This window comes from Xenopus tropicalis, chromosome 5, assembly GCF_000004195.4.
Source record: "Xenopus tropicalis strain Nigerian chromosome 5, UCB_Xtro_10.0, whole genome shotgun sequence".
Taxonomy (NCBI): Eukaryota; Metazoa; Chordata; class Amphibia; order Anura; family Pipidae; genus Xenopus; species Xenopus tropicalis.
In genome coordinates this window covers 129586819-129612046 of record NC_030681.2, presented here as the reverse complement: position 1 = coordinate 129612046, position 25228 = coordinate 129586819, and the positions used below count along the sequence as shown (strand labels likewise).

Here is a 25228-nt window from a genome sequence, read left to right as displayed (position 1 = left end):
AGCACTCTTTCCAGTAGATGCAAAAATGACTGCATTTTATTGTCATAATACCATTGATTTAAAGGTATTAAATGTTGTTGTTTTTTTTTACTTAATGTCTACATAGGGGCATTTTTACCCCATATTCCTAGAGGCAGAAGTAACCTCAGTGGGTAAAATACTCAAAATCACTCTAGGGGTCATTCACATGCCGAATCATAGCTGTGCTTGTCTGCAGACACTGGCATATACCATCCCATTCATTAAATGCACTTGCGTCAACATGTGTCCATTGCACTTCTGTTTCGTTGCAATTGGCACGGCTGAGTGCAGTTGTGCTTATTGACACGGGCCGTGGGAGCCCAGGGTTCCCACTGTGGCCTGCATCGATTGTAGCAGTGTAGCTGCGCCAAAAGAATTGGGTGCACGTGTCAATCTCATGTTGACCAAAACTTTTAGCGCAATTCTGTTTAATTTGTGTCAATGTGCGTCGATTTTGTTGGATCAGCAGCATTTGAGTCAAGTGCAGCTCCATCTAGTGAGTGCAGTCATGCTGGAATTATGGGCAGAACACTGCATTGTGGGTAAAGAACACGAGGAAATTGTGTCTGCAATTGTACTTTGCATACTACATATTTAATTTGTAGTTGCTGAATGGACAGATATAACCTATAGATATATGTAAAGTACTCGGTTTGTGGTTTGGTACTACTCTGGTATACCTTCCCTTTAAAATCAATTTTGTTAACATTCTTAAGCCGGCCATGCACAGGCCATTATAACCTACTGATTTAGCCCCTCCAGACCAAGTCAACAGTTGATTGGCCTCTGTATGGGTGGCCTCCCAAATGCCTGGATAAAATTGTCCGGATATCTGTCAGGTTTGCAAAGCCTGTCAGACAAGAACCATATTGGCACATTAGTGCTGTCCTTACACAACAGGTCTGTGGAGATGCACACTATGGGGCACATTTACTAACTCACGAACAGGTCGAAATGAGTCTGATTGCGTTTTTTTCATAATGATTGGTATTTTGCGATTTTTTCGTTTTTTTGCGATTTTTTTGGCGTCTTTACGAATTTTTCGTTACCAATACGATTTTTGCGTAAAAACGCAAGTTTTTCGTAGCCATTACGAAAGTTGCGTAAAATCTTGCGATTTTTCGTAGCGTTAAAACTTGCGCAAAAAGTTGCGCTTTTTTCGTAGCGTTAAAACTTATGCGAAACTTCGCACCTTTTAAGTTTTAACGCTACGAAAAAGGCGCAACTTTTCGCGTAAGTTTTAACGCTACGGAAAAATCGGGCGATTTTATGCAACTTTCGTAATGGCTACGAAAAACTCGCGTTTTTACGCAAAAATCGTATTGGTAACAAAAAATTCGTAAAGACACCGAAAAAATCGCAAAAAATACGAAAAAGTCGCAAAATGTTCGTTTTCAAGTCGGAACTTTTCCAATTCGGGTCGGATTCGTGGGTTAGTAAATCAGCCCCTTTGTGTTAATGAATTTTATCTAATGAAAATAATAAACTTTCTAAATCTAATGATCAGCGTGGTGGCTCAGTGGGTAGCACTTGTAGTTGTAGAGTTTAATTTCAGCCAGGGCCCCCCCAATGCTTATGTGGGTTTCATTTAGTTGCTCTGGTTTCCTCCCACACTCCAAAAACGCACAGGAAGGTTAACTGTTTCCTAACAAAACTGACCATAGTGTGTGTGAATAGGATAGGGACCTTAGATTGTAAGCTCCGCTGCTGCAGGGACTGTAAAGCTCTATATAAATAACATGTAATGGAATGTAATTGCCCCCCTCTCTGAAATCTGCCTCTCTCAGTCAGAGTTAATGAAATAGCCAGATACATTGGTGTGTGTTCCCTTTGCTCACACAGTGTATTAGAGAGATACCAGTTCTGCGAGGTCGGCATGACCCCTGGTTTCCTGATAATTGCCTGTTTTGAACAGCAAGTGATAGGAATATTTATCTCCTATTTAGTTAATCGCCAGTTCAGCCCTAGGGCTCATCTCTTTCCATACTTTGGTCTCTCACCTCATCCTAGGAAAAGCGATAAAACAGGTGAATGGACTGACAAAATGCGGAGTTTTCCTGATAACACCTTACAGAATGAACTCTGCACCTCTCTTCCTATGCTCTCCAAGGCACCGAGAGTAATAAAACTGCTATTATATGTTTTGACAGCACAGTATTTTTGAAACTAGGGGAGAAAGTAGATAATGCGGTAAAAAGGGAATAAAATAGATAGTAATGGATAAAAATATTTAAGAACGTTGTTCTCCAGTTTTAACTTCAAACGCCAGGAGCAAAGCATGGTCACCTTCTATCACATGTGCTGTATTAGCTGTTTATATGTAGAAATGCACATTTTAATTTGCTAAAAATAAATATTTAAATATTTTTATGCTGCAGACAAAAAGTTTGCAAAAATCCTTGGAAAGCGACATTGTTGCAAAGGCTCTGGACATTAATAAAAACTCTCAGCATTTTATCACTCTAGAGAAGTAACAGTGCATAGACTTCCAGGCCCGGCAAATGCCAGAGGGGCTGCTGTAAGATGCCATAGACACTCACTATTTATTGGGCTGGTGGGGGGCTGTTTGGGCCCTTGTGTAGATGAAATGCCAGGGCCTATTTTAAATCCCAGTCTGGGCCTGTACACTTCTAACACATCGGCACCCTCCATCTATAAAGAGAAGGAAACAATTATTCTGAAATGTTCTTCTCTTTTTTCAAAGGGGTTGTTTACCTTTAAATTAACTTTTAGTATGACATAGAAAATGTGAGCAACTATTTGGTTGCTAGGGTCTTGTTTACCTTAGCAACCAGACAGTGATTTAAATGAAGGACAAAATGGAATATGATTAGGAATATTTGGAATAAAAAGTAACCATAACAATAAAATTGTAGGCTCTCGGAGCAATAGATTTTTAGCTGAACCCCACTGGAAAGGTGTAGAAGAGGAAGGCAAATAATGAAAAAAAAACAAAAAAAGGTATATATAATAATAATAAAGACCAATTGTAAAGTTGCTAGGAATAGAGTTTTCTATAACATATTAACAGCTAATGGAACCACCCCTTTAAGGATTTCTGGTTATTTAAAGACTTTTTCCCTTTTCTCTATAGCTGAAAGTTCTGTACCCTCAGACCGGATATGTGGAAATCGATCCTGAGTCCTTATGGGATCAGTTTGTTGGAATAGTAAAAGAGGCAATCAAAGGTAATTTCTCACATTTGTTTAAATGTTCCTCAAATCCTTGTGCTTTATTTGTCCCTTAGGGCATCATAGCTAGGGCTCATTTACGTGGGAAACCATGATTTCCCACCAAACTGGCAACCAAGTGCCGGCACAGTGTTTTAACACATTGGCCACATTTTCATCAAGTGCATCCCCCCCAAGGCCACAGTTGTGCAGCAATTATGGTAATCAATGACTCCTAATACTTCCTGTATATTTGTAAAGTGCCCTTTGGCTACTTACTATCAGCACAGTATCTGACTTCTATTTATTCCCAGATGCAGGAATCCAGATGAGTCAAGTGGCTGGGCTTGGGATTTCAACACAGAGAGCAACATTTATCACATGGAACAAGTAAGCTGCCAATACTAGCTACATTGTCCTGCCATTATTCAGCCCCAACACACACATTCCTGCTCACTTTCTCATTTATGGTTTATACAAAGTACACTGTTATCCCATGACAGGTATAGGATCTATTATTTGGAACGCTTTGAACCTGTGGTTTTCTAATCTTGGAGGAATACTGTCTTGGGAAAACATGTTTCTTTCAAAACGCATCAGTTAATAGAGAGTTAAGAGAGCGGAATCCTGCATTGAAATCCATTTTTCCATAATTTCAATTTTATATTTAATTTTGAAATTTCACATGGGGCTAGCCATATTCTTCATTTCCCAGGGTGCCACAGCCATGTGACTTGTGCTCTGATAAACTTCAGTCACACTTTACTGCTGCGCTGCAAGTTGGAGTGATATCCCCCCCCAGCAGCCAATCAGCAGAACAATGGGAAGGGAGCAAGATAGCAGCTCCCAGTAGTAGAGCTGGGCGGTATGACCAAAAATTTATATCACGGTATTTTTCAAAATTATATCGGTGTCCCGGTATTTGACGGTATTTTTTTTTTCCATGCATGATTAGGTGTTAACCCCATTTCCTAATAAATTAGAGAATAATTACTGCAGTATTGAAAATCAGAGTCAGGCAAGCGAAGGATCGGCAACAGAAAGTCGTAAGGTAAATCAGGCAGGCTTAGTTTCCCAGGCAAGGCCGCAGACAACATAGCACAGGAGGAGGCGTTTGATAGCTTTAAATACCCCCCATGCATGCACAGAACCGGCGCCGTCAGCGCGTCACGGACGTGCGTGCTTTGACATGTACGTGCGCTTTGACGTACGCGCACCTGGACTCGCGTGTGCAACGTCCCGCGGACAATGGGACGCGCGCACGCAAGGAGGCGGGCAAGACCGGCCCGCACGGGTGAGTACCCTGACACCCCGGTATTGCGGTATCTGAAAAATGAATATAGTTTTAAAAAAAAAAACACCGGTATTCGGTATTAAACGGTATATAGCCCAGCCCTACCCAGTAGGTATCAGAATAGCACTCAATTGTAAGAAATCCAAATTGATAAAGGTCCCGGGTGAGGACCGAAACGTCGATCTAAATAAAATAAGTTTTTTTTTGACAAAATTTTCCTGGTGTATTTTTTACATATTTATATTGTCTTTCTGATTTGCACCCAGGTTGTAATCCCTATAAGTGTGTGCCTCAGCCTTTTTCTACACACACATATAATATAATATATGAAGGAGAAAAAAATTTATTGATTGGCGGGGTGAAAATGTGTGCATGACTCCTGTGTCAGTCTGGTGCCATGCTGTGACTGCGACTTCAGTACATTGCAGCGACGAGTATGCCATCCCACTGGCAATTTACATTCTAGCTGGTGTGTCTCTTCAAGGGGTTGTTCAAATTTAAATAAACTTTCAGTATGGTATAGACATTGATATTCTGAGACAATTTGCAATTGGTCTTCATTTTGTATTTTTTGCATTTGGTTTTTCTGGTTTTTCAGCAGCTATGCTGTCCCACGGCAGCACATTGACTATCAGAAGCAGTGGCCCCCAGCAGCACATCTGAGTGGTACAGCTCTGGCAGGTTGTACTTAGGGGAGAATAATTGTGAAAAAGAAAGAATTTTATTGATTAAGGGATAAAAATGTGGGCACAACTCCTGCTGTGTCAGTGTGGTGCCATGCTGTGACGTCAGTGGTGCGTGCCGCAGTCAAACACGCAGGGGGGGCTTAGCATTACTACTGGCTACAGGTTTAACTTTAATATTGATTGTTTTACATAGGTTTTCGACTCTATTCAGTGGATGAGCCCCAGCTTAGGTGCATTGCTCTATCTTTGACCATCAGGAACTCCTCATGACACAACCTGATTACACCTTACACAACTGCAGAGGGCCCTTATGCTACACGCCACTGAGTGTCCCAGTCTTTTAGCCAATTGTCATCTTATTTATAGATGTGTTTTTAGCAACAGTTTTTCTCAGGTATAACTTTCCTCTAGTGATGACCGAATCTGCGCTATTTCACTTCAACAAAAAATTTGTGAAATAGCTAAAATTCCCAAATGCATTAAAGTCCCGGAGAAAATGCAGAATTTCACCACAAATTCATACCTGCCAAAAAAAAAAAAATAGCTCATCTTTACCAGCTATTTCCTTCTCTGTTTATAGATTTCTCTCTATTGCCCATTATGTATTTTACTTACCATGTTGCATTTGAGATGCCAGGGGATGGATAGGTGTGTTTGCTGGGTGCATATAATGGGAAAATGTCAAGTGAGGGGATCAGGGCCACCATCGGGGGGACAGGGGGGATAGTTGTCCCACGCCCGGTGGGTTTTGGGTCTTCAGAGAGGCCAAGGCACATACATGCTAGGCCCCATCAGCCAATTAATGGGCAGAGTTCTGCCTTTTACTCCCACACTACTTCCTGTTACAGTCAGAGCTGCATTATTTCCTGTCAGCTGATCTCTAAGGGAGCACACAGCCCATCACTAAATGGCGGCTCAAGGGAAAGGATGTAAAAGGACAATATTTACTGATATATATTCCAGTTTGGCGAGAAACATAATATAAACTATAATATAATCTGTTGCTTAAGTATTCATTCTGGGGGTGCAGTTTTCCTGAACCCTGAAAAATGATAATATAACTGCACTGGTACACCATCTGATACACTGGGGGTGGCAAGGTGAGCAGTATGGTGCAGATTGGGTACATGATATAACTCTTAAGGGTGAAGACACATGGAGCTACTAGTAGCAGCTACTTATCGTGGCTACTAAAAAAGACAAAGCTGATCATTTACTGATAACTGTCTCTGTGTGTTTAGCAGAGGCAATTCTCAGTATTGTCTATGGCGGGGAATTTTCTGGAGTTTAGTAGCCATGAAAAAGTAGCTGCTACTAGTAGCTCAGTGTGTCTTCACCCTAACACATTATTTATGTTATTTTTCTCTGTAGTGCAAAATACAAGAATAATGCCCTGCTGTTTTAGCTTTGTATCGGACGCCCCGCACAGAGCAGGAAATAACTCTGCTTTGGTTCCATAAATAATTTACTTTAAATTCTTTCATGTAATTTTAGGTTCAGATGATTTTTGCCTAGATGAATGTGACAATTTGCTAAAACACCGGCAAGACTGTCAGGAAAATGGTCAGGAAGATGTTAATAGCAGTGATACCAATTGAAATGTTAATAAATCTGTCCCTAAGTGCGGCAAGCTGCACTTTGTTGTATATAGATTGCCAGTCACACAGAGTTGCTGCTGGAGAGGCAGCATTAATCCTTGGGTTGAATTGAATCCCTGCCCCCTATTCTTTGGCAAAGAGCCACTCCATAGAGACAGGGCTGCCATCATGTGGTACAGGGGCCCTGTAACTGGTGGGGCCCCAAGAGATATAAAAGTGTGGTTCGCAAGTTATGAAAGGGCTGGGCTTGCAGGGGAGCAGATGGGGTTTGGTTAGATCATGGGCAGGGTTATAACATAACAGGACATAACTAGGGTGGATCATCTGGTTATGAGTGTGCAAGGCCATTTTTTGAAAATTAGGGTCCCATTCTGCAGCCGAGGTGAACAGTTAGTTAATAAATGAAGCCCCCTTAGTACCGAGGCCCCCCCCTGATGGCAGCCCTAGCCCCTTAACTTTTTCTTTAAAAAAAATTCCGAAGCTGCCGTCAGTGCCAGATTGGGCCCCTGTACCTTACAAGCTCGCCGTTAATAGCAGATTCTGCTTCATCCATAGTTACACCCCTGCTGCTTGACAATCAGTACATCTTGTTTCTCTGAAACGGTGTTTCCTCTCATACCCATCAGCTGATGCCTCATCCTTCTGCCAAGAACAGGCATCAGAGCTGAGATATTTTTGTCCTGCCTGACTGGAATACAACAGTCTTTGAAAACTGCACACCATGTCGCCCAGAAATCCCAAATAGCCATATAGTGAGGATAAATTCAGCCAGGCTGACCACATCAGTTGTAAGATGGCAGTATGTGCAGTGATTTCTTTCTCTGTGGTCTGCATGCTGCATTTAAAGACAGAATTTCCACCATAAAGCATGATTTCCTAGAGAGGGTAAGGAGGATTAACTATTTCATTACACATTCCTATGCAAGCACAAGCTTGATTAGCCTGGTCCATACTCAGTTACTGTACATGCTGTATGTACCTGCGTGAAGCTTTGGATCAGCTCTTGCTTCATATTCTATTTCAAGGACAACGGGAGAACCTTTCCATAACTTCATCAGTTGGCAGGACCTACGTGCAGCTGACCTGGTTTCTTCCTGGAACAGCTCTGTGCTGCTAAAGGTATGGAATGGTATTTCACTTACATGAGTGAGAGTATGTGTAACTGTGTACAATGTCAGTCAGCAATATATGAGAAGACATATACAAATCAGAACACAGTGTCTAAGTGCAAAACAAAACTGCAGTTGGCCAGTATTTTGCCCTTTGCACACTGCATTGTGTAAATTGCTGCTCGACCCTAGAATACATATCTGACTGTGCTGGTTAGCAATCTGTTTGTGAGGGGTGGGGGACAGGCACATAGCCATTCCCAACCCATCCTCAAATTTGCTTTCAGATCCACAAGTAAGGAGCAGCAAGAGGCACAGGCCGCAGCAGGGCACTATCCTTATTGTATGCCCTAAGGCAGGGCAACACTGCATGCTGCTTTTCTCACCAGATTTTTAATCCAGCACAATGAGCAAAGTGCAGGGCCCAAGTGATTGCTAAGCACTATGGGACACTCTCTGGCACTTCTAAGCACTCTAGAACTTGCCTTGGGGTAACATAATGATCCCTATTATCTGTATAAATGCATTGGGTGCATGTATAACTATAAAATATGTTTGAACTTTGGCAGGGCTGAGGTTCCTTGACATATATAGAAAACCTAAATCTTCTGATTTATTTTCCATTTTTAGGCTGTTCATGGGGTTTGTACGGCATTGCATTTCTTCACTAGAAGGAAGCGGTTCTTAGCAGCCAGCCTGATCAATTTCACTACACAGCATGTATCTCTGCGGCTGGTTTGGGTCTTACAAAACATTCCACAGGTACCAAAATGCTTTTATTGGCTTAGCTCTGAGTGTCACGTGGAATCCTGCATCCAAACATGGATATATTTACCTGTGGGGGCACTTTGTAGCAGATGACATAGGATTGTTGTAAAGGAGTTGTAATATTCCTATTAAGGCAATGGCACATGGGGCAAATCTGAGCATTTTGCTGCTCCATGTGTGTATTTGGCGGTGGGGACAAAGTTGTTTAAAGTCACCCTTTCGTCACAGGTTGAATGCTGTGTTTTCAAGTGACAGCCACAGGAAAGCGTGCCCATTTCCAAAATTTTTCCTCTGCCAAAGGAGCTACAAATATCACCCCAAAGGCACACTTTCCTGAGTGCCACCTCAGCATTTTTTTTATAATGAAGGAAAATGAAATTCCAAGCAACTTTCCAAAATACACATTAAATATTTTCAGTATTTCACTGTTTCTTTCTGTACTCTGTTCTGCTGGTTCTGACTCTTAAATAGCAGGGACCAGAGACACGGAAGCATGCAAAGCATTTTGGGAACTAGAGATTTGCCTGGAGGAGAGCTAGCTTCTGTCACGTTTTCTGCCAAATTGCTCGGAAATATATTTTCTTTCATTATGCACAACCACCCACCCCCCAAAAAGTGTTGTTCCCCTTTAAAGCATATTTAAAGACATGGAAACCCAGACCTTTAGCCTAATGACAGATATCCAATATATTTCCAATACATATTAATTACACATTTTCAGTGGGGTTCTTTGTAAATCATTTTTAGTTATTTGTTAAATGTAATTGCAGTTGAAAGCTTTTTTTTTTCTGTCACTTTTTGCACTGCTGGTTCTATCTCTTGAAACAATGTAGCAGATATTGGCTTTCTCCATTTCCCACAGTGCCCTATATGCTTCTTCACAGTTCTATTAATTATCTGGATTCTGCTACATTAAATCAATAGTTATAACGAGCAGGACAGGGAATAGCAAGGGAAAGAGATACTGCTTTCTCACTTTGTGATCACTTTACTTACTTCTCTTTACTGCTACTCGAAAAGAAAATGTTCAATAAAGTATAGGAGAGTTGCTTACCAGAAGAAGCAATATATTGTCATGAATTCATACAGAATTAGGTCTCTTTGGTGGGGCCACCTACTGGCAAACACTGAATTGTGCAACAGTCAACCACTAGATGGCACTAGAGACTGCAGAGAATTTGTATGGACAAGCAGGCTTCAGTTTCCTGCAAGGACATTTATTACATATTTATCTTCTGTACCTTGTGTTCAAAGTCAGATTTAATATCCCTTTAAAAAGAACATTATGGATTTGTTTAATTTTTAAACAAACAACGGCTTTCTAGTACAAAATGCCATTGTTATCACTGGTACAATCTGCCTGGCGTGGTGATGAGGAATATGCTAGATGTGATTTAGGGCAGGTGTGACAGGGGTATCATTATCATTGGGAGGGAACAGAGCATAGACTGAATGGTGGTGTAGGGCAGTTAGTTGTAATGCCTGCACTGATAATGGAAGTGGGAATCTGTGTATTATCTGCCTGGCACAAGTAGTGCCGTTACCCCTGTGTGCTTGGTACAAATAGAAGGCAATGCTGTGGCACATTTAATGTAATGTGGCTCTGAAAATCCAAATACTGTCACATGGTGTCACAGTGTGCCCTTATAATTCATACCAGTATAGCACATGGGAACTACCCCAGGGGAATGGAAGAGGAAAGGAAACTATAAACGTTAAAATTAAAGCTAAACCTGTCTGTTTGTAGGTACGACAAGAAGCCAAGATCGGAAACTGTTGCTTCGGTACCATTGACACATGGCTGCTGTACAAGCTCACAAGCGGTGGGTGACCGGGTTATATTTACAATGGTTGCACTTATTTCGCTGTTTTAGTGCCATCAGTAACATCAATGCTGAGAATGCCTATTGTACCAAGTATTTGCACTGAAAATAAATGGACAGGTGATTTTTCTTTGCTAAAGGAGTAGAAGGTGCATGCAACAACTAATGGGAAAGCGGCAATATGGGACATATCTGCAATGGAACAAAAGCTGAATGTTTACCCTGTTCTTAGGAAGTTCTTCTCATTCCTTGCATATTGGTGTGGGCCATTGCTGTAAGGCTGCTTAGTGTATCAGAGCAACATTCTTAGTGTTCAGTTATTGGGGTGTCATATTGCCTGCAGTATTTAAACCTTTTTGCTTTTGATCAATTTCTTTTGACAATTATTTCCTTTAGGCACTGTTTTTGCAACAGACTATTCAAACGCAAGTGGAACAGCCATTTTTGATCCTTACCTAGTAAGTACAAATGTACAGTGCAACATACTGGTATGTTAGGGATTTAACTGACCAAACCATTCAACGCTAGTGCTTGTGCTGAACAAACTTTCTGCAGGTTTTTTTTGTTGCACAAAACAGGGCAACATTTGTAATTGAAACTGAAGTCACCTTCTACTTCCTGATTCCTGCGAGCACAATCAAAATAAATCAGCAGTCCCCTGAGGAGCCATTGTATGTTGCTGTTATCAGAAAGCCTCACAGGCTGCAGCTGAGAGTGATGGAGGCATTTATTTAAGCAAAGCCGACTGCTGGTTTTTTGGTTTTGACTTTAGATTTCAGTTAAGATTTTGCCCTGTTCACCATAGCCAAACGCTACGCTATGGCACACTGGGAGATCTCGGGTTTTGATTTAAGTGGTTTTTATAGTACCCTATATGCATGGGGCTTAAATAACTGAATGTACCCCCCCCCCCCGAACCCTTATATGAAGTGCAGGTGATTTTTGCCTTTGTACAGTTCTCATAGGTGCCAATGGAAAAAAAAAAAGAATTTCTGCTAAAGTGAACTGGGCAAAATGCCATGTGTCGTTGGCCTTATTCTGTCCTCAGGTAGCAGGGTTTTTGTGCTTTGCAGCTTAGGTGCTTTGTATTTCTGCATCCCACAAATTGACACTGAAACCATATATCGCACAAATGCACAGTGCTGCCTGGGCCTTGCCCCGGGACTTATTATTCTGTGACTTTCTCCCTGTAAGTGGCTTTACTTTCCTGTTACAGATGTGCTGGAGCTCTTTCCTCTGCTCTCTGCTATCCATTCCCATGTCTATATTCCCTTCCGTGGAGGACACAAGGTAAGATCCATCCCTTTGCATTCTCTGTTGGTTTACATTATATTCTGCGTGCACAAATATGTCAGCCTGCAGGTAAACAGTGCAGCATGTAGAACCTTGTACAAGTGGGTAATTTGCAGGTTGCAGGTAGGACTTTTGGATGCGGGTACAGATGTGGCTACAGATATAGGTTGGTGGGTCTGTAGGTTTGTGGGTTGTCTGTTAAGTTGTGGGTCTTATCTAAAACTATTAAGTTTTACTCCTTTACACGTTACAAGCCCAGGCCCAGGATAGGAGGTAGGTAATAAAAATCACTGGGTTAGAGGGTGCCTAACAACTTGGCATCTCCCATTGATTCTGCCTTTCCTTCTCCTTTAAATAGATCAGTAGATCACATGCAATAGGTCACAAAGTCTATGGTGCTGACACTCAAGGAGTTAAGTATCAATACTGTGAAATTTGGATTCCAGCAAGATGGAAAAGGTTAAATTTAATGAGCCAGGCTTAAGTTACAGAAGCAGGAATCCTCTCCTGTTCCCTGTTCAGTTCAGTTACTCGGTGATTAAGGTTACATTATGGGAAAAATCAGGGACACTTCAAAAAAACCCACCTAGAAGGGATGCCTGGATTGCAATTTAATTTAAATGCCCTGCAACGTCTGTTTTTTAGAAATGACTTACATTATAGGTTATTTACATCCACATGCACAGTTCAATAAACCCCCTTTATTAAAGGTACTTGCCTCAGTTGCACATAGTTGCACTCCTGTATAGTTGTGCTTGGCCTGCTCAGTCCTTCCTGCCTTCTGTTTTAAATTGAGCACAGTTGCACCTATTGACTCCTAGGAACCTTAGAGCTCTACCACCACCTATGGACCAGGCAGTAGCTCCAGAGTTCCTTCAGCACCCTGTGTCTGTAGGTGCAGTGCACTTGCTTTTAAAGAATTGGGTCCATGCGTTGCTCTCTTGCAATAGCATCTGATTTTCTGTGAAGAGCAATTGCTTTAATTTTGGCACATTTGTCGTTATTGGGACCCCAACAACACTAGAATTCTGGTAAAGTGCTGTCTTCTGGGAAAAAAAACATGGTGATTGTGCTCGAAATTGCACTTTGCTCATTGCACTCGCAGACATAAAGGAGCCCTAATGAAAAGTGCATTTGGTTTTAATTTTTTATTTGTGTTTATTGAATGATTTCCCTACTCTAGCAGCCAGGCTGGTTTAAATGAGAAACGGGACTATGAATAGGAGTGGGTCTCAATAGAAAGATAAGTAACAAAAAATAACAATAACAGTAAAATTGCAGCCTCAAAGAGCAATCATTTTTTGACTGCTGGGATCAGTGACCCCCATTTTAAAGCTGGAAGGGGTCAGAAGAGAAAGGCAAATAATTAAAAAAAACTATAATAACAATTAAGACCAAAAGTTTGCTAAGAATTGGCCATTCTAGTGAACCCCCCCTTTAAGCTATATGGGTGGGTATATACCCCTTTTAATAGTTTGCACTGTTATGAAACAATTATAGCTGAACCATTTATACTGATACTTCATTATTGGAAATGTCCCAAAGAATACATGTTGGCCATAATGTAAGCACTCATTCTCTCCTCAGTCACAACTTTGGGCTTGCAGATCCTATTATATTTGGCGCTGCAGTACCTATCCGTGCCTTGGTAAGTCTGGATCTCTTCTATACAATCTTAGACTGATTAATTTCAGTCTCTTCAGGCAATATTTCTCTTCTGTCGTTTCACCAAAAAGCTTCCCTTTGCATTTTCAGGTCGCTGACCAGCAAGCTGCTATGTTCGGACAATGCTGTTTTGATGTGGGGAACGTCAAGTTAACTATGGGAACAGGATCATTCATTTCTATTAATACTGGAGAAAGGCTTCACACATCTATTGCAGGTATTCAGATATAGGTGCACAAACTGTCAAACTGGGAACCCCATGAGGAACCAGAGCACTCGATGGGGTGACCGAGCCTGAAGGATAATTGGGGTTAACAGTATCCATTCTGGATACTGGTGGAACTATATATATATATATTGCAGCTAACCCAGACTCTACAGCTATTTTAATGACTGTGCTTGAAAATGCCAGAGCTCTAACAAACTAAGGGTCTTTCTTTAATTATTAGGAATATAGGGTTCCCAGGGCCGTTTATGTGCACCAATCATCAAAAATGTGTTTCCCTCACTGGATGTGTTGGCTATGAGCGCCGGCACTATGGTTGCACTGTGGACAAATACAGGCTAAGAATTAGCCTCTACTCTGGCATCAGCGTTTTCCTCTGCCTGAGCTCAAACCCATTACATTGGCCTGGGTGCAGGGACACAGTGGATTTCAGTGCCACATGCATATGTGACCTAAATAAATCACTTTGTCACCTTCGTAATGAGGAGTGCTGCATTATTGCTTCTTCCAAAATGCATACTGGTGCAGTGGCTTCAGGTGCAGGCACAGGGAGATGCCAGTGTAGGGGCTGATTCTAAGTCTCCATTTATCCACAGCCAGGAATCAGCCACGTCCTTTATTAGCCTTGGTGTGACAATATGGCCACAAACACTCACTACCTGAGTGGGTGGCATAGTGGGGGGTGGGTGGGGGTGGGGTGGGTGGGGGTGAATTAAAAAAAAAATAATCTCTAACTGGAGTGTAGGATCTGTTAGCCTGCTTCTCTGGGGGGGAATCATTTTTTGACGATAGATGCCCTTTAATGCGCCCTGAGCTGTAAGATATATTGTTTTGTCTGAGACTTGGGGAGAAGTGGTGGGAAAGAAAGAATGGAAGGCAGTAGCATATTGGCCATTATTAAGGTATCTGACAAGTCCTATGTGTACTTTTCTTTGTCTGTATCTTGTTTGCTGTCTTACTGAATTATGAGAAAGCAACATCCTCTACAACTTAAAGCCATTAAAACTGTATTATTGTATATACCTTAAATACAAGTTGTGTAATGTCCATTTCCCAGCCCCCTCTGCAAACAAAAAAATGGGGTGTCTTCCAACAGACCAATTCCTCCCAGGGCAGCAAAGTCCTCACCTGGGCCCCCCAACAAGTCATGGGTTCTGCAAAAGTGTAGTTATACCACAGCTTTTAATGGTAAATCAACCATAGCTTTAGTCTCATTTCAACCTCACCTTTCCAGGGTCATTACCCTTGGTCATACCTGTATAGATTAAACAATCCCTTGATGAACATATATGGATATTAGAATCCACCAAGGAGTTCCATGACCATAGAAAGGCTTGAGGCCTAAGGGCAAGAGGTTTTACTCATATCCTTATGTATTAAAGTAGGGGGAGTTGTGTTATCTTTTAGAATACAGAAGGAACATCATCTAGCATCAGATATAACTAATAGTATAACTAAGTTCCATTTAAAACATATATGTCAAACACAAGGCCCGGGGGCCAAATCCGGCCCACCTGGCTGTTTTATGTGGCCCTTGGTGAGTGTGTCTGACCATCCAGCCTGATCAATTTCCATTTTCCTCACATAGTAACTAAGACTAAGGGGTATATTTATCATGCTGTGTAAAAAGTGGAGTGAAGCATTACCAGTAATGTTGCCCAAGGCATCCAATCATTAATCAGATGTCAACAGTAGCAAAGCATCTATTGGCTGCTATGAGCAACATCACCGGTAATGTCTTACTCCACTTTTTACACATTGTGATAAATATACCCCTTAGTATCTTACTAAGTATATTAATTAAAAATTTGGCCCGTGACTTAGCCTGTGTTTTAGATTTCGGCCCCCTTATGTGATTGAGTTTGACACCCCTGATTTAAAAGGACATATGTTTTAGGTTATTTATAACGCTTATGTATTGTATCTATGCATATCTATATATGCATGGACCTGACAGGGTACACTAAAAGTCATCAGAGCCTGCAGCAAAATTATTTTGATGGGTTCTGTTTAGCGCCGTTAAAATCATGCACCAACCACGATTTCTCAGGGGCCATCTATTCTAATTTATAACTCAACAATTGAAATTGGTTTATAATGACTGACCACAGTATCCATCCTTCTGCCAGGTTTGTACCCACTGATTGGCTGGAAAATTGGCAAAGAGGTTGTGTGTTTGGCTGAAGGAAATGCCTCTGACACTGGCACCGCTATCAAATGGGCTGAGGAGCTAAGTAAGTCACCTGTTTGGGATACAGAGTCTAAGTGGAACTCTAGTGTAGGGAATAGCATAATTAAGTATGGGATCAGTAGCTTGTAATTTATCCCAATATAGGAGGTCCAAATTACCAAAAGACCCCTTATCCAGAAAAACCCAGGTCCCTAGCATCCTGGATTACAGGTCCCATACCTATATATTTTTATTCTTCCTTAAACAGACTGCAGAGTTTCAGTTAAAGCATTTTCACACAATTCCCATAGACCTCAGTGGAAAGCGGTTTAATGCCTCATTTTAAGAGGGGGCAAAATACTGAGTGATCTATATACCTCTAACAGCTACGGGTGCCAGTGCCCCGAGGGTTTGCCAACAAGGATTAGTGGGTATGGGGACTATATTGCAGGGACAGGACTGGAATTTGTCATTGGCTAGCACAGCAGGACTATTCTGCTAGTGTTTGGAACAGTTTCCTCCGCCACCCCACAATTGCCTTTTACCCTAATTCTACTCATAATACAACCGGAATCTATGTTTTTTCTCACAAGGGAGGTTGCACGGGCCACATTCCCTAAGCAGTGCTTGGTGGCTTTACATGAAATGCTGATGTGGAGATGGTTATTCAGGTCAGTGCATGACTGTGCTGTTCCCCCTTCTTAGCTCCTCTTTGCCATTACAGATCTCTTCACCAGTGTTGCTGACACCGAGGCAATGGCCAGGAGCGTCCCTGACTGCGGAGGGATTTACTTTGTACCATCGTTTTCTGGCCTGCAGGTAACCACTCTGCAATACATGGGGCCAGACCATACCTAATTCCTAATGCTAAACCAAACTGATATTGATTGATATTGCCTTTCATTCATATTGCCATGATTCTTAGCAGGCTATATGTAATCTATATGTAGTATTCTAGCCAGCAGTAAAGCAAAGCTTTGATCTGCTGTTCCCTGCAGTTTAGCACTGTAGTTTAAACCCCAATAATTTCAGCATGTCCCTTGCCATAGACCAAAGCAGGCCCGGAATGGCAATCTGTGAGTTCAGGCACATGCCAGAGGGGCTGCTGTAAGATGTCATAGACTATTTTTTGAGCTGGTAGGGGCTGTTTTTGGCCTTTACATACTTAAATTGCCAGGGCCTATTTTGCATCCCAGTTCAGGCCTGGGCTAGAGGAAAATGCAGTGAGTAGCCCACGCTACTTTTTTAGCCACAGTGTTTAGCAACAGTGCATTATATCCTTCCCATGTGTCAGTGTGATAGGCCTCCTGCTTTATATCTCTGAAATATGGGTTGCACCAAGTGCTGAACAGATGCGGTACTATGCATAGTTCTGCAGGAATATTTGAAGGTTTTGTTACCCTCTAATATTACACTCTGTCTGATTTTCCAAATCATGTCTCAGATCTCACTTTTTTTAGCCTCTAATCAATTTATGTTCCACCACTTTGAGTTGACCAATATTGATCACATCTGCTTATGTTCTTAAAGCAGTGGTTTACCTTTGTTACAGATAAAGAACATCAGAATGACGCAGGCAGGACATTAGTCAGCCAGGGTGCTAGTGATCATCCTAGCTTAGGCAGAGAGCAGAGACTGAAGTATATATGCAGCTGGTGCCGCCATCAGGAGGGGTACAAGGTGGATGATAGATGTCCCGGGCCCAATGGGTTTTGGGTGGGTTTGAGGTGCAGACATCAAAAGGGAGGGCGAGAGCTTGGTGCCTGCATTTTCTTTCTTCTAACAACTTTCTGTGAGCTAATTTGTCAATGAAGTTTAAGTCCTGGTAAAGGCACATGGGGATTGGATAGGCTGGAGGGGAAGTTCAGACTTCACCCATCAAATCCCCATGTGGCTTTACCGGGACTTAGCGTTCTGTGACAAAGAAGCAGTGCAGAAAACTGCTATAGGAAAGAAGATGCAGGCACTCCATTCCCCGTCCTCCCTACCCGATGCTGCAGCTCTGTGACAGCGAGGGGGCACAGCTAATCCAATAAATGCAGCACAGCTGGGCCCCTCTAGGTGAAAAAAAACCTGAAAAGCTGCTTTGGTTTCACGTATAAACAATTTATTTTAAATACATTCATGCATTTTTTGGTTCTGACGAATTTTGCCTAGATGAATGTGACAGTTTGCTAAAACACCGGCAAGACTGTAGGAACATTGTCAGGAAGGTGTTAATAGCAGTGATTACCAGTTGAAATGTTAAAAAAAATTGTCCCTAACTACAGCAAGCTGCACTTTGTTGTATATAGATTGCCAGTCACACAGAGTTGCTGCTGGAGAGGCAGCATTAATCCTTGGGTTGAACTGAATCCCTGCCCCCTATTCTTTGGCAAAGAGACAGGGCTGCCCTCATGTGGTACAGGGGCCCTGTAACTGGTGGGGCCCCAAGAGATATAAAAGTGTGGTTCCCAAGTCATGAAAGGGCTGGGCTTGCAGGGGAGCAGATGGGGTTTGGTTAGATCATGGGCAGGGTTATAACATAACAGGACATAACTAGGGTGGATCATCTGGTTATGAGTGTGCAAGGCCATTTTTTGAAAATTGGGGTCCCATTCTACTTGGCAGGACCCTCCATCCTGCAGCCCAGGTGAACAACTATTTAATAAGTGAAACACCCTGTGGGGGGGGCCCTGACAACTTATTAGTACGGGGTCCCGGTATTCCTGACGGCGACCCTGTATGCAGCGCTACCTTTTGCATATATTTTAAGAATACAGGTATGGGACCCATTATCCAGAATGCTCGGGACCTGGGGTTTTCCGGATAAGGGGTTTTTCCATAATTTGGATCTCCTACCTTAAGTCTGTTAATAAAATTATGTAAACAGTAAATAAACCCAATAGGATCGTTTTGCCTCCAATAAGGATTAATTATATCTTAGTTGGGATCAAGTACAAGGTACTGTTATATTATTAGAGAAAAAAAGGAAACCATTTTTAAAATGTGAATTATTTTTATTAAAATGGAGTCTATGGGAGATTGCCTTCCAGTAATTCGGAACTTTCTGGATAATGGGTTTCCGGATAAGGGGTCCGACACCTGTAATACATTTTTTAATTAAACCAAATTGCAAATAGTATGTAAATGACCATATCTCTATATTATCTCTTCTCTTTTTACTATCAAAACTGTAATAAAGGTGAACCACCCCAGCATTTTACCTTTTTCCCCTTACAATGAGCTGCCTTCTTGAATGCAAGGTATTTGCATGGAACGTCTGGCCTGCATGTATGTTTATTTATGTGGCTGCAGGCTGGTGGAAACCAATTTGCACCCTACCCAGCATTTCTCTATGGAGTGCCAACGCTCCAAGTAAGTGGAGTGTTGCTTGCATTGCATAAATGCCGCTGATTGTCTCCATAACTGCCCTGCAAGGCTTTACTTTGCCTTCCGGCCAGACAAGTGAGTGACACCTTATTAATATCTGAGCGAGGGCCTTTCCCCAAAGTGCTATTACACATGCCCTTTCTCTCCCATTGCTAACTTGCTTAGCTAGGGAAAAAGGAAAATGTATTGCTTGTAAGAGCTGCTCCAAGTCCCAGGGGGGCAACAGACCAGTACATATACAGCTAGAGAAACATTAGAAAAGGTTGAGCGTACCACAGACCATGGCTGCTTAAAGAGAAAAGGCAGGAAATATCTATATGGAGTGGACTAGTAAAATGTTGCACTTTATGTGTGGTTATTGGTGATTTCATTTTGATGATTTATCAAATATTGCACTGGTGAATTCAGTTTTTTGCATGCATTTCTATAGAACCCCATGGTTAAAGAAGTGGTTCTCCTTCGCGTTAACTTTTAGTATATTATAGAATGGCCTATTCTTAGCAGCTTTGTAATTGGTCTTCCTTATTTATTTGGTATAGTTTTTGCATTATTTTTCTTCTTCTTCTTTATCTTTCCAGCTTTCAAATGGGGGGCAACTGACTTCAGCAGCCAAAAAGCTTTTGCTCTGTGAGGCTACAATTTTATTATTATTGTTACTTTTTATTGCTTATCTTTCTATTCATCCCCTTTCCTTTTCATATGCCTGTGTTTCATATAAACTACTGCCTGATTGCTAAGTTAAACAAGACCCTAGCAACCAATAAGCTGCTGAAATTTCAAACTGGAGAGCATTTGAACAAACAGCTAAATAACCAAAAAAAATGAAAACCAATTGCAAACTGTTTTAGAATATCACAGTCTATGTCATACTAAAAGTTAATCTAAAGGTGAACTACCCCTAAGACCCCTCTGCACTACAGGAGGCACAGGTTGTTAGATGTACCCCTGTGAGAGTGACCCCCTTTTCTTGCTTACTGGCAATGAGTGTGCCTTGCCCCACAGAAGGCTATTTGTCATAATGACTGCCTTCCCAATAATGCTACAAGTAAGTCGGGTTGCGCTCTTTCAATTATATGTTTATTTGCACTTGGAAAACAGAACACATCCTCTGACTTTGTAACTGGAATCTTGGTTAAACTCAAGCCCATGTACTTATATGTAACCTGCTTGTTTTTCTCCCTCCCTGCTGCAGGCCTGTGGTGTGTAAGTGCCTCTCTATTATACTGGTTTTGGAGTGAGTGTGTAAGAGGGACGTGTCATTTCTCACTATTCTTTGCATTTTTTCAGGCTCCTGTAAATGATCCCTATGCCTGTGCCTCATTCATGGGCCTAAAACCATCCACCAGCAAGAACCACCTGGTGAGAGCCATCCTGGAGTCAGTGGCATACAGGTGGGGGAACAGGGAGTACACTGGGGTGATCATAGGGCTATAGAATGGGCCAGTGCCTGCATACAGTCAGAGCCTAGACATACTGCTTTAGTATTACGTCTCCACATATGGTCATCCCATAACTTCTATTTCCGAGACTTCCAAAATACAAAGCCTTAGCTTTCCTTATGCCCATGTTATGCCCCCAGAGCCAGAATTAGAGAAGAGGAGCACTGGGCAATAGAGACAGGCCACAAACAGGTGGTTCTTTAGTTAAACTACAGTTGCTATGGTCATGTGTCCATGGTTAGTAGGCAGCTGGGAACATGCAACTGCTGGTTCATATCCCTATGCTTAACACAAATATTAATATTCTATTAATACCATGTACGAAAAACCTATTAGCACAGTGTGGTTTTGGGATGTGGCCTAAAGACCAAGAGCACGGTCTCATATCTCTTGCTACATAAAGAACTATATGGCTTGAAGGGAGTTTCAGGTAAGATTGAAGCTGTAGTCTGTCTCACCTGCATACATGCAGAAAAAGAGAAAAACATGTAATACACCTGTTATCCTATTGGTCAAATTCAAAGGAGAAAATAAAAATGTATTGGCCTTTACCATGCTCACATACACAAAGACCCCATATATGACCCTTTTATATCTCTTTGCCCTACTAAGATACAGGTATGGGACCTGTTAACCCAATAGAGTTGTTTTGTTTCTAATAAGGATTCATTCTGTCTTAGCTGGGATCAAGTACAAAGGTACTGTTTTATTGTCATGGAGAAAAAGGAAATGTTTTAAAGTGATTTTATAGTGATTTGCTTTTAATGGGTTCTATAGGAAAGGGCCTTCAAGTAAATCAGAGATTTCTGGATAACATGTTTCCAATGGATTCCATACCTGTATTATACAATTTTGTTGGCCTATATTCTAATTCCCCAGTGCATTTACTCAACTTAAAGAAAACCCTTTCTTATCCATGGTATGTGGTCACCATGATACTAAATCCATTTGTTTCACCTGCAGGAATAAGCAGCTGTACGACACTGTGCTCAGGGAAACCACTATCCCCATCACACTTATCAGGTAAGTAAAGTAGGTAATATAAAGTGCCATGTTTATATACCCTTAGGATTCCTGCTATGGCATCATGACAAGCAAGTCACTGAGGAGATGACAGGCCTGGAAACTGTTAGGCACCATTGTTTGTAAGTTCAGTTTGCCTTGCCTCAGCTTCCATTCCTCGAGCCAAATGAGGCACAAACCTCTCCAGACAGCAGTGTAGTAAATATAGATGAGCCTTCTAGATATAGGATAATAGATCATGCCCTGTATCTTACTGGAAATATGTTCAGCAAGTTAACAAATCAATATTTACTAAACAACACAACAAAAATGTTAGTGTGTCCAATTTGAACAGTTCCTTTTGTTGTCTTTTATAGGGCAGATGGTGGTGTCAGTAATAACAACTTTATCATGCAGATGACAGCAGATTTACTTGGTCAAACTATTGACAAACCAAAACACACAGACATGTCTTCTCTGGGAGCTGCTTTCCTTGCTGGTTTGGCTGTGGGTATGTATATTATATGTAAAAACGCATAGCTGAGGATGCTGCTAACTGTCATTTGACCATAGCCTCATATTGTGATTGATGCCAGTGAAGCTCTTATTCATATATATATTGAAGTTACTAACTATACAGATAAAGAATGTTTTGTGTCAGTGATGGCCATCTAGAGGCCTTCCAAATATTGTTGACCTACAAGAAGTTCAGCAACATCTTGAGCAGTGGCAAAACAATAATTGAAGAAGAACCTGCAGCTGCAGGGAACTTTGGGGGTAGAGGGATGTCCAGTTAGGACCAGCAATGTTCCCCCTTCCATGGTGCCAGTTATTTTCTGTACTGGAATGCCTGACACTTGTAATATCAGCCCCAGCCTTTGATGGTGTTTTACCAGCTAGGTCAGTGAAATACCAGCTGATGTCAACCCTACAGTTTTCCTGTTTTAAATGCAACATCAGATGTCCCAAATCACCCCATTGCTGGTTATGGGAATCATGTGAAATTTACATTTGTTCCTGGGCTGGGATTTAAAATAGACCCTGGCATTTGAAATACATAGAGACTCAAATAGCCCCCCCACCAGCACACTTAATAGTGACCATGGCATCTTACAGCGGCCCCTCTGGCATTCGCCAGAACCAAAAGTTTGTCAGTCTGGGCCTGCACCTAACTGTTTTTCTCTTTACACTGTAGGTTTATGGTCAACTAAAGACGAGCTGAAAAAACTGAGGACAACTCAGTGTGAATTTGAGCCTCAGGCTAAGTGGAAAGAGTATGAACAGTCAATGGGAAGCTGGGAGGTGGCCCTGCAGCGATGCTCCAACTGGTACAATACCACCGCAGCGAGGAAGTCCTTGACAGCATGGTTTCAGCCAGTTAGAGTCTGGAATGCACTGGGATGGTTTTTTTGGTTGGTGTTTCTGCTCCTGTTGCACCTACGGACCGGTTTCCCCATCAGTTAATTACTAATAACCCTATATTTGGGTCTAAGGGGCACCCATGCTTTACTTTACTCCCTTGTCTGTTCTCTAACAATCAGATATTTGGCGCTGAGAATTCTGGGGGGTCCAGAGGAGAGGGCTATGCAGACTGTGCTGCTCCAGCAGTAGGGAGACTGTTCCATAACTGGCATGCCATGGGGTGCCTCTGCCGTCCGTATACCAGTATATATGTTCTTTGTGTCCCTGCATAAAGATTGCTGCCAGTTGTGTATAGAGGTAATGCTTGACAGTACAGAGACACACGATTCCCAGATGCACCCCTGTATAGCAGAGAATGACAACAATCTCCTTGCATACCCTTGCTTGGCACGTACCCTAGCACAGTGGGGGGAGAATATATGAAGGATAAAAAGCAGGAATTCTAGTGCAAATATTTTTGTGTGCCAGGTTAATGGGTTTCAGGCACAGCCTACCCAAACTGTTCAATGTGCTGCTTTTTTATATTTGGTTTTATCTTTTGATGTTTTTAGAAGCCTTAAATCTGCTGATATAGCAAGGGGGTAAAGGGAAAGGGTAGAAAGAGTTTACGAACAAACCCAAAAAACGGTTAATGCCCCTAAACTAATACTGTGTATTTCCAAGTATTCTACTAACTTCAGGTAAAGTAGGCTGCTCCTACCAATCAACATTTGCCACTCATTCTTGCTGAATAACTCTGCTAAAATGCCAACAGAGAGTAAATGGCATGTGTGAGTGCATGCAGGCATAAAAATGCTTCCATATACATATCAAGGTAACCCCCATATGGTGATCCTAACTGTTTACCTCTGCTCATATCCATGGCCAGTTGCATTATCTTATAATAAGCATCTCCTGACCAGTACAAAAGTACATTGCTATCTTACACATAATGCAAAGCTATTGATCAGATCTTAATTGCTGTTGTCAGATGATCGCAGAGAATGCGTGAGATGGTGCTACCCTGCCAAGCTACTATGCTTTTGAGAAAAGCTACATACAGAAGAATAGTTTATGGCTTCCTCAGTGGTGTGGCTCAATATTACATTTTTAGCACATGGGCAACTGATGCACTTAGTACTGTACAGTCTGACACATTGAGGCATATTTATCAGGTGAGCTAGAGCTTTTTACAGCTTGCAAGAGGAAAATTGGGCCCATCTCTATTCACTTGTATTAGATTTTAGGGAGCATATTAATCAAATGGTGGAACTCTCACTTTCACACTTTGATAAATACATATATAAGGCAGAGCAGCCATATATACTGTAGGTGTTTGCTATCAGTACCATATGCTTAATCATTTGTTCAGTCTGGCACGTGGAGCTGAGTGGGGCATTCCATTGGGGGATCAGCGGCTTGTTAGATGAGCACTAGGGGGCACGTTCTTGCACACCAGGGAAAAAGTCAATGACTCCCAGTATGTGGTAAATAACATAGAAATATCTGCTTGTGCTGCTGATGGAGAGTAGTTGACACCCCCAGTGTGTGAGTGCCACAGCAGATATAAAACCTAGGTGTCTGCCCACAATGCACTGGGCTTTACACTACACAACCAGGTTAGAACATAAGGGATGGGGGGCAGTGTCCATAAGCAATAGCACAAGTCTTTTTGGACCTCTTCAGGCTTCCTCTGTTCTGTGATGTTGCCATGAGTTTGTATTAAAAATAATCTAAGAAACTTGCAAGTACATAACTGGACCTTGTATAATCACTGTGAATGAATGAATTGAGCTTTGTAACAAATGCAGTTTATTTTGTTATCTTTGTAAATTGACTGTTTTGAATAATAAAAAATAAATGGTTCCTTTCTGCCTGATGCAACCAGTGTTTACTATAAAAGCCACAATGCTCCGTGCCCCCATCATATTTACATACACAAAGGTGGCTTTGCTACTATAAATGGAAATGAGCATATAGAAAGGGCATGGGGGGTGCAGAAAATCAAGCAATCATGCAGTTTTCTGTTACCTGTTACTTTACGGGCCCAAAACCATTTACTGAGCCATAGAAATACGATCCAACCTGCTCTGAGTTGGGCACCCCTATTGGCATGTTAGTGGGCTACTAATAACTCATAGCAGCCAATCGGCAAGTAGCATTTACTGTGTTACTAGTTACTGTTTCTAAT

The 25228-nt window shown here is 41.8% G+C and overlaps 1 protein-coding gene across 1 annotated transcript in view; it reads left to right on the top strand.

The window, feature by feature from the left end:
• gk5 (glycerol kinase 5) overlaps window positions 1–24916 on the top strand; it is a 28749-nt gene extending 3833 nt beyond the window's left edge. The window contains exons 2-16 of the mRNA XM_004917831.4: window positions 3116–3209; window positions 3506–3581; window positions 7795–7888; window positions 8509–8640; window positions 10394–10469; window positions 10866–10927; window positions 11686–11759; window positions 13350–13410; window positions 13518–13644; window positions 15783–15887; window positions 16548–16642; window positions 20483–20586; window positions 21598–21657; window positions 22014–22147; window positions 22832–24916. Of these exons, the coding sequence (XP_004917888.1) occupies window positions 3116–3209; window positions 3506–3581; window positions 7795–7888; window positions 8509–8640; window positions 10394–10469; window positions 10866–10927; window positions 11686–11759; window positions 13350–13410; window positions 13518–13644; window positions 15783–15887; window positions 16548–16642; window positions 20483–20586; window positions 21598–21657; window positions 22014–22147; window positions 22832–23100 (1563 nt within the window). The 3' untranslated portion in view covers window positions 23101–24916. The remainder of the gene's footprint in view (window positions 1–3115; window positions 3210–3505; window positions 3582–7794; window positions 7889–8508; window positions 8641–10393; window positions 10470–10865; window positions 10928–11685; window positions 11760–13349; window positions 13411–13517; window positions 13645–15782; window positions 15888–16547; window positions 16643–20482; window positions 20587–21597; window positions 21658–22013; window positions 22148–22831) is intronic.
• The last annotated feature ends 312 nt before the right edge of the window (window positions 24917–25228 follow it).